This window comes from Cheilinus undulatus, linkage group 24 (assembly GCF_018320785.1).
Source record: "Cheilinus undulatus linkage group 24, ASM1832078v1, whole genome shotgun sequence".
Taxonomy (NCBI): Eukaryota; Metazoa; Chordata; class Actinopteri; order Labriformes; family Labridae; genus Cheilinus; species Cheilinus undulatus.
The window spans coordinates 17933592-17945671 of NC_054888.1; the positions used below are offsets into that span (position 1 = coordinate 17933592).

At 36.7% G+C, this 12080-nt stretch overlaps 1 protein-coding gene across 3 annotated transcripts; it reads left to right on the forward strand.

The window, feature by feature from the left end:
• Positions 1 to 827: 827 nt before the first annotated feature.
• Positions 828 to 10281, forward strand: LOC121506198. Of its 3 annotated transcripts, none has more exons than XM_041781883.1 (14): positions 828 to 1021; positions 2244 to 2393; positions 4530 to 4655; positions 4889 to 5038; positions 5735 to 5860; positions 5969 to 6129; positions 6240 to 6339; positions 6496 to 6570; positions 6855 to 6878; positions 7369 to 7392; positions 7724 to 7771; positions 7893 to 7931; positions 8089 to 8251; positions 9410 to 10281. In XM_041781883.1, exons 2-11 carry the CDS (start codon positions 2297 to 2299, stop codon positions 7744 to 7746), a joined length of 906 nt encoding a protein of 301 aa, XP_041637817.1. In that variant the 5' UTR covers positions 828 to 1021; positions 2244 to 2296; the 3' UTR covers positions 7747 to 7771; positions 7893 to 7931; positions 8089 to 8251; positions 9410 to 10281. The 3 variants fall into 3 exon arrangements, with proteins under 3 accessions (XP_041637817.1, XP_041637816.1, XP_041637818.1); XM_041781882.1 differs by lacking the exon at positions 9410 to 10281 and adding an exon at positions 9119 to 9207 and having other exon boundaries at positions 8089 to 8151; XM_041781884.1 differs by lacking the exons at positions 8089 to 8251; positions 9410 to 10281 and adding an exon at positions 9119 to 9341.
• Positions 10282 to 12080: the final 1799 nt, after the last annotated feature.

A 12080-nucleotide genomic window follows, 5' to 3' on the forward strand; every position in this document is an offset into this window, starting at 1 on the left:
AGATAAACTGCTTGGATTTTAGAGGTTTTACATTAAAATTCAAGGTCAGCCGGACTTAAGTTCACCTCTTGCTCAACAACATGGAATCTCAGTATCTCGTGTACAGTGTGTGTGTGTGTGTGTGTGTGTGTGTGTGTGTATGGGTGTGGGTGTAGTCCAGGCTGACTGAGCTCTAGAGGTCTTGTGTGGAAATGGGACCAAGTTCCAGAAGGAGTGGCCCTGCACAAGACAGCTCTGGTACCTCCAGCCATTACTTCATCCTCCTCTCCTCCTGCCTAGCTCAGCAGGAAGAGTCGGCTCTTTTGGCTCCCAAACGGGTCTACATTTTGGTACCAAATTGGTTTCATCTGACCTTCCAAAATTAACAATGTCATGGAATAACGTATTGCATGTCATTGATATTTGTACTGGTATTTTACTCCTATCATGCCAAATTTTTATTAATAAAAAAATCGTTTTTTTTGTTGTTGTTGTTTTTACGTACATTTGTTCCCAAAAAATACATTGTGGGTCAGATGAAATTAGCTCCCTGGCCGAGCTGTATGACACACCTGAAATAAAACAGTGTTACACCATTATGTTTGTGTCCCTTGTGCACGTTCAGCCTATAGTAGTGTGGAGTAAAGATTGTCCCTACTAATCAATCACATAACACAGAAACAAACAATACATTAAAAACAATTACAGCAAAAAGAAATAGTTATATTAATCAGTTCTCCAACAGAATCCTGATTTTAAGATTCACGTAGAAGAGTCGAGTTTTTGAAACAGCTCGTTCATGAACAACCCACCACTGCCAGAATTTACTTTCGGTTTTGTCCGTGACCAACACCCGTCAAATTTCACTTCCTGGTTACTTGTCTAAGAAGTTTCTGCTACCTGTAATTAGTTAAATTAATCAGAAAAGAGTGGTCCACGTAGCCTATGTGTCGGTGTATCCCGTGAAAAAGATGTGGCGCGCGCTCAAACCGTTGGGATTATTTTACGTCTTCCTGTTGTTTTTTTCTGTCACCCAACGACGGTAAGTGTTGAAATGCTACTAAATATAATAATTGTTAAGGAGATCTAAAAATCCGTTCTCTGGGTTGATACTACTAAATCTGTTGTTTTTGAGATTTTAAAATCCATTTTTCTGGTTGATATGAAGTGTGTAGAGTCAAATGTAAAACCGTTACTTCAATGTTGGGTGCGTTAACATTCAGGACATGCGCAATGGCGTCTGAGGCCTGTCAGTTTTGTTGTTATGAATTCAGCTAACCGTTAATACTTTGTCGCTTTGTCTGCCGGTCTTACTTTACCCTCAAGTGGATTAGTATACTTGGGTAAAGTTTTAATCCAAGTTCAGACGTATTTCACTCAACCGCTTGATTTTATACAACATAGACCTTTTTTGTTTTGAAATCTCCACTTATCTTATATTTCTCCAGAAAATGTCTTGTTTTTCTTTAAAATAAAAGACTTGTTGCTGCCACTTGTATGCAGTTTCTTGATTACTGTGATGTCCTGTACATGCATGCATCTTCTCACTGCCTTAAATCTTTAGATACTGTTTATCATGGGACACTGAGGTTTATAACGAACCTTATAGTCCTGAACTTATCATTGTATGATCGAGTTGGTTGGCCCTCTTTGACCACTCATGTCATCATTTATAAAGCTTTACTTAACCTGCTTCCATCATACTTGTGGAAAGGCAGAGAAGCTCCAGTCTTTATTTTCTTTTGCTCTCTGTGCCCAAATTCAGTCATGGGATGGTAAAAGGAGTTTCAGGTAACAGCCTTGAATGTTCTGCAGGAACATGAATGTCTGGGAGAGCTGGTCTATTAAAGTTGTTTTAAAAATCTACAGATAGACTGAAGGTATTAGAGGAAGATTGATCAGGTTGTAGATGTTTTGACTGATGACTTTCTGCTCTGTGAACCAGTCGTTGGTTGATCTGTGTTTGTAGTGTTTCTTGTGTTTCATGTTTCATGTTTGCAGCTCTGTTCATTGTGCTGCTGAGATTCTTAATCTCAGTGAGGTTTTCCTGGTTAAATAAGGTTAAATAAATTTAAATGAATAAATAAATAAATTATGTTGCTGTAGATTCTGTCTTAGTTGTGTGGGAAAACGTTTATAGCATAACCTCTGCTTTAGGAATTTTTTTTGCACATGAATTAAGAAATGGTTTCAAATGTGATTTAGATAACTTATAAAAGACTACAAATATTTAATAATTTCCTTTGGTGTCCTTTTTTTAACAGATGACCAAATTTCCGTGGCTGTAGGTAAAGATGCTGTCCTCAGTCCGCCCCCCATGGATCTTCCTATCCAGAGAATAGAGTGGAAACACAATGAAGATATTGCAGCAGGGTGGTATGGAGACGAGTTTGAGTGCCTTGGCCAGTTTAAAGGTAACTTTTCTTTCAAATATACTTATTAATTTACACTTAAAAACAAAAGCACTTTGATCCAAATTCGACTACTTGGTTTGTCAAATAAAAGGCATTTGAAGGTATTTTATAGTGACTTTATTATGGTCATTTAAAAAAAAGAACAGGTTGCTGGTCTTAGTCAATATGTGCTACAAAATTGCTGCACTGCTCTGAATGAACTGTTTAAATGATACAAAACCAGAACTCTTAAAAAGGCCCAGTTGATCCTGGATGAACCAAACCTTTATCAAGGAGGTTTCGCTGCTCCTGTCTGACCCCAGATATGTTACATGTAGAACTATTTAACCAAAAACTGATTTGTTCTGACTGCCATCAGCCTCTTGAACAGCTCAATGTGAGCTGACTTCCCCGGGGAACAATTATGATATCTGTGATCTTTTATCCTTCTGTATGCTTTTTGCACTGGTTTGAGTTTTTTTCTAGGGGAGAAAACTTTTAAAATGAGACTGCGGTTAAAGTTTATTTTAAGATATAGATTGATGTGGGGCTTTCACATGTTTTCAGTGTAAATAAGATGTTTTTGGGTTGTCTGTCCTTTCTGGACCTTCTTGTGAATGTAATACCTCTAGAATACTTTTATTTATGTTGGGGTTTTTTTCAGACATTGCACAAAACCCACTCTAACTCATGGATGAGCTGGTTAAATTTTGAGGGTCAAGGTCATTGGGCCTTATGGTCATCCCTGGCTTTGTTTTGTTTATTTTAATCATAAGTAACACAATGATGTTTTTTATTTCTCTATGACTTCGTTTTATGGAGGAATTAATTGAGTGACTTTTATCCAGGCTGACAGGCCCAGGTTGAAAATCTACCATGGATCCACACTGCCACCTTGTGGTCAAGTTCCGTCACACCCATTATAGCTATGATGAGATCTTCTGTGTGTTTACTCAGTGTTTATAACCAATTAGCTATGTTTCTAACATTTGTTGTGTGAGAGTTTATTGGTGTTACATCATTCTAGAATGATATAAACCTGCTAATGCTATACATTATCTCATTAAGTTACTAACTTGGTGAAGAGTGGTGATCAAACCCTAGGATGACTGAGAAAACAAACCCCTCCCTTTTCCTTCTTAAAGAGAAGCCATTTTAGAACGCACAAGCGGTGGCGCCCTATTCTTCTACGAGGTTTGTTGATAATATTCACTTATCAACTTTTTAACGCTACACATCCCTGGGCAGATAAATAGTAAAAATAAAACAGATCAAATCAGTCATCTACAAGCATGTGAACACTCACACACACACACAGACACATTAGCACTTTCATGAGAGTAGAGAAAAAAACACACAATATTATTAGGATATTTCTGTTTTTGAGCAGTTATCAAAATATAAAATAATGCTGACAAGACTGGTCCCTTAAAATCGACTTTTTTACTTCTGGTGAGACAGTGTGGAAGTCTGCAAGTTTCAAATGTGTTGGAGGATTATTAGACTATTATGTCTTAAAAAGAAAACGCAGATTGTACAAAGTCTTAGCCACACATATGGACACTGAAGTCTCTGTTTAAAACATTTCTAGATCACATTACCACAGAAACCACCCAGCTTTTCTTCTTAGCTCACCACTACACCACAGAAACAGAATACAAGGTAACCATGACTGGAATCCATTAATATCCACCTTAGTTCAGTTATTACAGTCATTTTATGGAAACTTGAAGTAAAGGGATTGCTTGAGTGTATTTTTAATGACTGTTTAGACTTAAAATTCTTTCAAAGCTCTCAAATTTAAAATAATAAATCAAAAAATACTTTTAAAGAGCATTTAACCCCTGATCTGGACTGAGTCTACTAATAAACCCAAGGATTATGAGGCAATTCATTAAAACATTTTTTTCAAGGTACAGAAATGTTTTAACTCACTAAAGACCATTAATGCAATCCATCTTTAAAGATGTCTGCTTGTGCAAAGTCTGTGGTTAAAGAAGTTGTCTGCTGATGAGTAATGCAGTTGAAACATAGAATAAAATAATAATAAAGAGCAGAGACCCACCACAGTGTTTTTTTCCCCATTTCTCCCTGTTTTAAATTTTCTTCTCTGTCTGGTGTCACGTGTAGCCTAACCATGTCTGTTGATGATTTTAGGTCGCTGTGAGGTGGACACTGATACTGGAGAACTGACCATCAAAAAAATCAACCTGAATGACAGCGGCATCTACACACCAGAGATTAACGGCAAAGTCTTAAGCAAGACTCAGCTCTCTGTTATCCGTGAGTGGTAATTGTTTAAATAAAGTTTCACCTCCAGATCATTCTTAAAATTCTTTTGACCTCAAGTCCCCTAAAGTACCCCGTATCTTTGCTCTTTCTTCTGTCAGCTCGTGTAGCTAAACCCTCTGTAGAAACATCCTGCAACACTGAGATGACCAGCTGTCTCCTGACTTGCAAAGGCAGTGTATTTAAGAGTTAAATGATGACATTTGGTGCATTTTTTTTTTCTACAGCTGTCCCAGTTTACGGAGCTAAAGGTGAAGATGTGATCCTCAGACCACCCCCAATGACTGATACTATCCAAAGAATAGAGTGGAAACACAATGAAAATATTGCAGCAGGGTGGTATGGAGACGAGTCTGAGTGCCTTGGCCAGTTTGAAGGTAAATTCACTCACTGATGTACTTATATATATTTATGCAGCTTGATTAAATCATAGTTTTTGATATGTTAACAGAGAAACAAACTTCAAGGTATTAGAATAAATCAGCCACTGATCTGTGCTGAAGTAAATGACCAGTGACTTTATAATGGCCTTTAATTTGCTTTTAGCATTGATCTGATGTGTTTAAATGGTTAAGAAAGAGAGTTAAAGGTTTTGATTTCGGTTCATTTTAGGGTGTAAATGTGGGTGCTACTTTCACATGTTTTCAGTGTAAGATGTTATATCAGGTATTATACTTCTGTGTCAGCAAAAGTCAAGACAGGACTAATTATGTGTTTTGGGTTGTCTTTCTGTCTTGGTTTGAATCAGTCAAGCTTGTTCTATTCTGAGTTGTTTTATTGTGTTTTCATGGTGGTTTTAGGTGTTTTGGGGGGTAGGAGTCTTTAAAGTTACTGAAGTCCATGAATGCAGCCTGGGGGATTATCCTATCCTTAAAGACTTAGACTTGTGTTAGATTTATGGTTACTCTATTTGCCTGTGGATGAGTAATGCAGTTGAACCATGAAATTAAAAAATAGATATTAACCACAGTTGTTTTTTATTTTTTTATTTAGTTTTATTCATTTTTCCCCCCATACATACATTTTCCCTGCTACCTGCTGTCAAATGTCACCATGTCTGTTGATGATTTTAGGTCGTTGTGAGGTGAACACTGATACTGGAGCACTGACCATCAAAGATCTTAACCTGAATGACAGCGGCATCTACACACCAGAGATTAACGGCAAAGTCTTCAACAAGACTCAGCTCTCTGCTATCTGTGAGCGGTGATTTTATAAAATAAAGTTTAACCACCAGATCATTCTTCAAATTCTTTTGACCTCAAGTCCTCTAAAGTACCCCGTGTCTTTGCTCTTTCTTCTGTCAGCTCGTGTAGCTAAACCCTCTGTAAAAACATCCTGCAACACTGAGAAGACCAGCTGTCACCTGACCTGTGAAGGCAACACTGCAGAGGCTGAACCAATCACTTATACGTGGTTTATAGATGACCAACATGGACCTTCAGACAAGGTGTTGACTATAACAGGGGTATGAAAAACTAACAACGTTACTCTTTCTTTGCCATATTGTGTCATCCTGAGTGCTAGTGATGTTTTTTCTTAATCTGTTTTCATGATTTTCTTTCTCTGAATGTTTAGCATTTTTTGGATTTCAGTTCAGGGTTCAGTTTCAGATGTTTGATGATGAACCCAGTCAGCAATGAAACCAGTGAAAGCGTCACAAACCCCATCGCTGTGTGTGAGTAGTTCCACTGACAAACATCCTCATTATAAGCACAGATTTTTTATCTTCATACAAACATTGCATATTAACAATACCACAAAATCAAACAAAAGCGTTAGCCAATATCATCCAAATAGATTTGACTTTTTGTTTTATCCATTTGTTTTATAGTCTGGATATCCATCTTTGTAGCAGTAGGGATTGTCTATGTGGTAGCTGCATATTTCATCTGCAAGTGCATGAGGGGTAAGAAGCCAGAATTCTTTGTGTTGATAAAATATTCAGTAATAATGAGTTCTTTCAGTAGTTTTGCTCTAACAAATTTATTAGTGATAGTATTTAATTTTTAAACAAGAAGTCAGAATCACCTACAGATCAGTTCTGTGGTTTAAGTCTGATGAAGGAGTACCTTATGTTCTTTCCACTGTCACTATCAAATATAAAACAATGCTAAAGCATGGTCAGTGACTGATAATGATCACATCATTAATGACGGATTAACTACATGCCTTTCTTTCTCTTATATAAAGGAAGACTGCAAAGAGCAATGTTAGGTAAGATACAAAATATTCTTGTAAATGTTTGATAAAAAAGTATATTGAAACATAGTTCAATATTCAATTCAACTTTATATGTCCTGAAGGCAATTCAATATATAGATTAGTCACTTTTTAACATGCATTAAATCATTTTTTGAGTTCTGTATTTGGGTCCTACTTTTGAGTTTTTACAACCTTGACAGGAAGAAACTAAATGTGCTCCTAAGCATGTGAAAAGACAACTTATTAAAAAATAAAACATTCTTCAAATGTAGTTTATGTAAATTTCAGAATTTAGATATTCATTTTAACATGTATTCAGCACAACCAATATAGTATCTATAAACAGTCAATAATTCAGTTTGATCAGTTGATTTCTTCTTTATTTCTGTAGAAATGATAGAGCTACTTTGTTTTATGACTCTCTGCTTAAGCACAATTAATTTTTTTGATGTTCACATTATGAATGACTGATTTACAACATTTTTCTTTCTTTTATATACAGAAAGAAGGCGAAGAGCACAAAACAGTAAGATACAAAATGTTCTCTTAAATGTTTGATGAAGAAAGTATATTGAATATGTGAATATGTATGTTAGATTATTCATCTAACATGCCTGTGTATTTTTTCTTTTAATTTCATAAGAAATTGTAGAGTCACTTTATTGAGCTACCTTCTTCTTAGCTATAAAAACCATAACCACAATAAAAAAATGTTGACAACATAGATTTATGATATATGTTTATTATTATTATTTTGTTTTCCAGTTATCTGTTTTAGGTGATGGTGTTCAACTACAATAGTTATAAACAAAAGCATTTATTTATTGTTTTGTAATTATTATTTTTTATCTTGATAGGGACTAAACAAGAGATGAGATGACTAAATCAACCTCCTGATGGTGAAGGTAATGAAATGCTATTTAACCTACTCTGAAACATGTTTTAACTATGATAAAACTTGTTTGATTTAGAACAAAATCCTTCACCACTTATCTTATAATGGATTTTTTCTACCATTTGTTTCAGGACAAACTGATACTACCCAACATCTCAGCGATGGAGCTGGTGAGTAAAATGTTATTAAACCAAACATCAAAACAAAGTGGTGTTCAAAATAGTTACAGAAGACTGGCTGATAGTAGAAAATCAACCAAATGTGTTTTAGTTAGTGATGTATTTTCTGTATCATTAATATTTATTAATTTTCAATTGTTTTCCTCAGTTGCTTCAGGAATCCAGAGAACCACCCCGGTCTCAGCGACACAAAACGGCCACAGTGGAGCTGGTCAGTAAAATCCTAACCATGAGAGTTTAACCCTAAACAGTTCAGAAAAAACATGGAAGAGTTTCCTGTTCTGGGAAAAGTCTTAATATATTTACCCAAGGTCAGTACGTCATTTAAGGCACTTCTACTCAAATGTGTCAGCTCCTCTTAATCTAAGAAGGAAATGCCCTTCTCTGCATTATTTTTAAAGTTATTTATTACTTTAATCTTTTTAAGCTTGAAGCTAGTTCTAACATCCAGTAAAGACATTTAGCTTTTGTCATCCAGGCTGGGGTGGAACAGACACCGTGGCTTTAGGTGTTAAAGGTGTATTAAAACTCTTACTCAGTGGCGTAAATATCAACGGTGCAGCTGCACCGGGGCCCAGACACCGTCAGGGGCCCATGAAGGAGGGAAAAAAAGCAGCAGAATTTCGACAGGCCCCTGTTTTTGTGAGTGGAATAGCTCGAGGCAGGTCGGTAAGGTAACGCTGAGTGGCTGGTATTGGAGGATGAAATGATGATTTGTCCAATCATCTTGATACCTGTCAGTCATGATGAGTCGTGATTCGTGATGTGAGTTGTTTCTCCTTTCAGCAAGAAAAAAAAAGCAAGTGGATGAAATTTGACGAGAAAAGGTAGCATCATCATGTTTCGCAGGCCCAAACAAAAAAGCGGCGCACAAAACGAGGAAGGAAAAGACATCATCAGGCTGTGGTAGTTTGAGCCCAGGTCAGGGCAGGCTGTTAGGGAAGTGTTGATATGGAGCTTCAGCCGCTGTCCGTGGTGCTGAAAGGCTGGTTTGCAGGATGAGTGTGTGGCCAGTTACCTAGCCTACATGGTGACAATAGCAGTTCTCTCGAGTGGCTGTGTGTGTGTGTGTGCTTGTGTTTAGGGCAGGGGTGGGAGCACAAAAAAATATTGCACCGGGGCCTATCAGCATGATGTTACGCTACTGTTCTTACTTGTTATCGTGTTTTATTTAATAGAGACTGAGTCAGGGACTCCAGAAACTTCCAACCAAAACCCGGCAGAAGCTGCAGCCTCCAACACTGACCACTGTTTCCAACTCTATCCACTGTCCTCCTCTCTAAATAATGGCATAAAAAGCCCAGAAATAAATCTTAGAAATAATCAGCACAGAAAGTACAAAAGGAAGATGTGTGAAACTATCACTTTGTCAGGTTTTTATTGTGGTTTGAACTGCATTTTAATAAAAATCATTTTGGACTCTTTTGTTCTGCTTTTTTAAAAACATCCTTTGCTTTGTTGTCCAACAGAGAAATCTGCACTGATGCCAGACAAGAAACCAGAAACCAACTGTGAGCCATCAGCTGATGGACAGGAAGCAGATGACAGAGCGTAAACAAGGCGTAAACCTCAAAACACGTTGATAGAGACTTTTGTTGCAGAATCTTCTCCATTTGAAGATGTTACACTCACTATGGGACGAAGTGTTACATGACGGTAGTGAGAAACTTGAAGAAATGCACTATTTATTTCCGACACTAACTGCCTACAGCCATGTCAGCCTGTGATGTAAGAATGAATACAAATAGCTGCTCTCTGCAGATCATGCATTTTAAAATCACTGCATGGTTCAGGACCACTGAGTGATAGTAGTTAACATTTCTGTTTACAGCAGCTTCAGACCAGTGAAGCATCATAATTGCTGTATGTTGGAGGAAAATATGAGGAAACAAAAGAGATGGATGTCAAGGAATTTTAGAGGATTTTTAGTCTTTATTTTTACACTGTTAACATTTTGTGACATTTGTATTAGGCAAGAACATCAAACTTTTTATGTTTTTTACATAGACAAACTAATTTTTTTAAGATTTAGATTATATTTTTTATAGAATCAAATCTGTGCTGCCAGTTTTGATGCCAAAACAAAGTTCTGGGAGAATTTTCATGAAATTCCTAATAATAGTGATTAGCCATTGCAGCGCCATAAATCCTGAAATCTGAGCCAAACCAAAGTATAGAGATTATTTTTGTATGTTTATATTTCCTTACATTCTTCCAGTCGTGACCAAGCACAAACATTTTTTTGGCTTTTTTTTTTTTTTTAATCATGACATATGAACTATCTCTTTATTTTATACAGGTTAAAGTGACTGTTCCAACTTTTGAATGGTGCAAAAGAACTCTGAAATCTTGTGACTCCAAAATAGTCTGCCATGGATTTGGGACTCATGAGAGTTGTGACCTAAATGTATAAAACATCTCATTAGTTCATGTAAATCTTTGAAGCATTTCCAAACATGGACAGAAGACTGAATCCAGAAGCACAGAGAGTGAGTGTGTAGGTTCAGGTAGTCACTGAGATTATAACAGCACAGAAGTGACACTGATGTGCTGTGAATCCTCTGCCATACAGTATGTTCACTCTAGTCAATGTTGGAAATAACTGAGTCCAATCATTATTTCTTACAAAGAGACTTTATTGTGATGCATGAAATCCTAAACAGCTGGATGTTTTATATGTACTATTAAAGTAAAATGTATTAAACAAAGAAATCACAAGAGAAAAGGTGTCTTATTTTTTGCAATTATTTCATTATTTTGTTTCTGAAATGTTAAAACTTTTATAGTTTGAGGACTTTGTTTTGCAGAGATGTAAAAGTGTATTTCTGCCTCTGACCCAGCCCTTGGGACGAAATTTAGTTTGCAGTAAATAAACACACTTGACACTGATAATGTGTTTTAGATTTTTCTTTATACTGTAAAGTTAGATTAAGACATTCACATTCCCCAAAGGACTGATCTGAATAACTAGGGGGGATTTTGAGAGTTTATCTTCTAGCTCAACCATACAGGAGACTTATTTACTGTTTGTGATTTACATTCTGGTCAATTTTTGAAGTTCAGTAGTGCTTTCAGATTTTTTTTTCTGTAGCTGTTGACAAATATCCACTCTGATTTTGACCTGAGGTTTTCTCCTTGCTTGTGATTGCAACATCTCTAAAATGCTTTTTGGCATTTCCTGCCAAGCACTACGATCCACTTTATCTCAAGGACTAATCAGTTTAATTTAAGGGGGTAAAGGTCAGAGCACAAGGTAATTAGGCCTACTTTACAACCCCGGCTTGCAAAAACTATGTAAAGATTTCAGTGTTCATGTTTTGTTCAAAAAGTCACTCTGACTCACAGATAAACTGCTTGGATTTTAGAGGTTTTACATTAAAATTCAAGGTCAGCCGGACTTAAGTTCACCTCTTGCTCAACAACATGGAATCTCAGTATCTTGTGTACAGTGTGTGTGTGTGTGTGTGTGTGTGTGTGTGGGTGTGGGTGTAGTCCAGGCTGACTGAGCTCTAGAGGTCTTGTGTGGAAATGGGACCAAGTTCCAGAAGGAGTGGCCCTGCACAAGACAGCTCTGGTACCTCCAGCCATTACTTCATCCTCCTCTCCTCCTGCCTAGCTCAGCAGGAAGAGTCGGCTCTTTCGGCTCCCAAACGGGTCTACATTTTGGTACCAAATTGGTTTCATCTGACCTTCCAAAATTAACAATGTCATGGAATGTCATATTGCATGTCATTGATATTTGTACTGGTATTTTACTCCTATCATGCCAAATTTTTATTAATAAAAAAATCGTTTTTTTTTTTTGTTGTTGTTGTTTTTATGTACATTTGTTCCCAAAAATACATTGTGGGTCAGATGAAATTAGCTCCCTGGCCGAGCTGTATGACACACCTGAAATAAAACAGTGTTACACCATTATGTTTGTGTCCCTTGTGCACATTCAGCCTATAGTAGTGTGGAGTAAAGATTGTCCCTACTAATCAATCACATAACACAGAAACAAACAATACATTAAAAAACAATTATAGCAAAAAGAAATAGTCATATTGAACGGTTCTCCAACAGAATCCTGATTTTAAGATTCACGTAGAAGAGTCGAGTTTTTGAAACAGCTCGTTCATGAACAACCCACCACTGCTA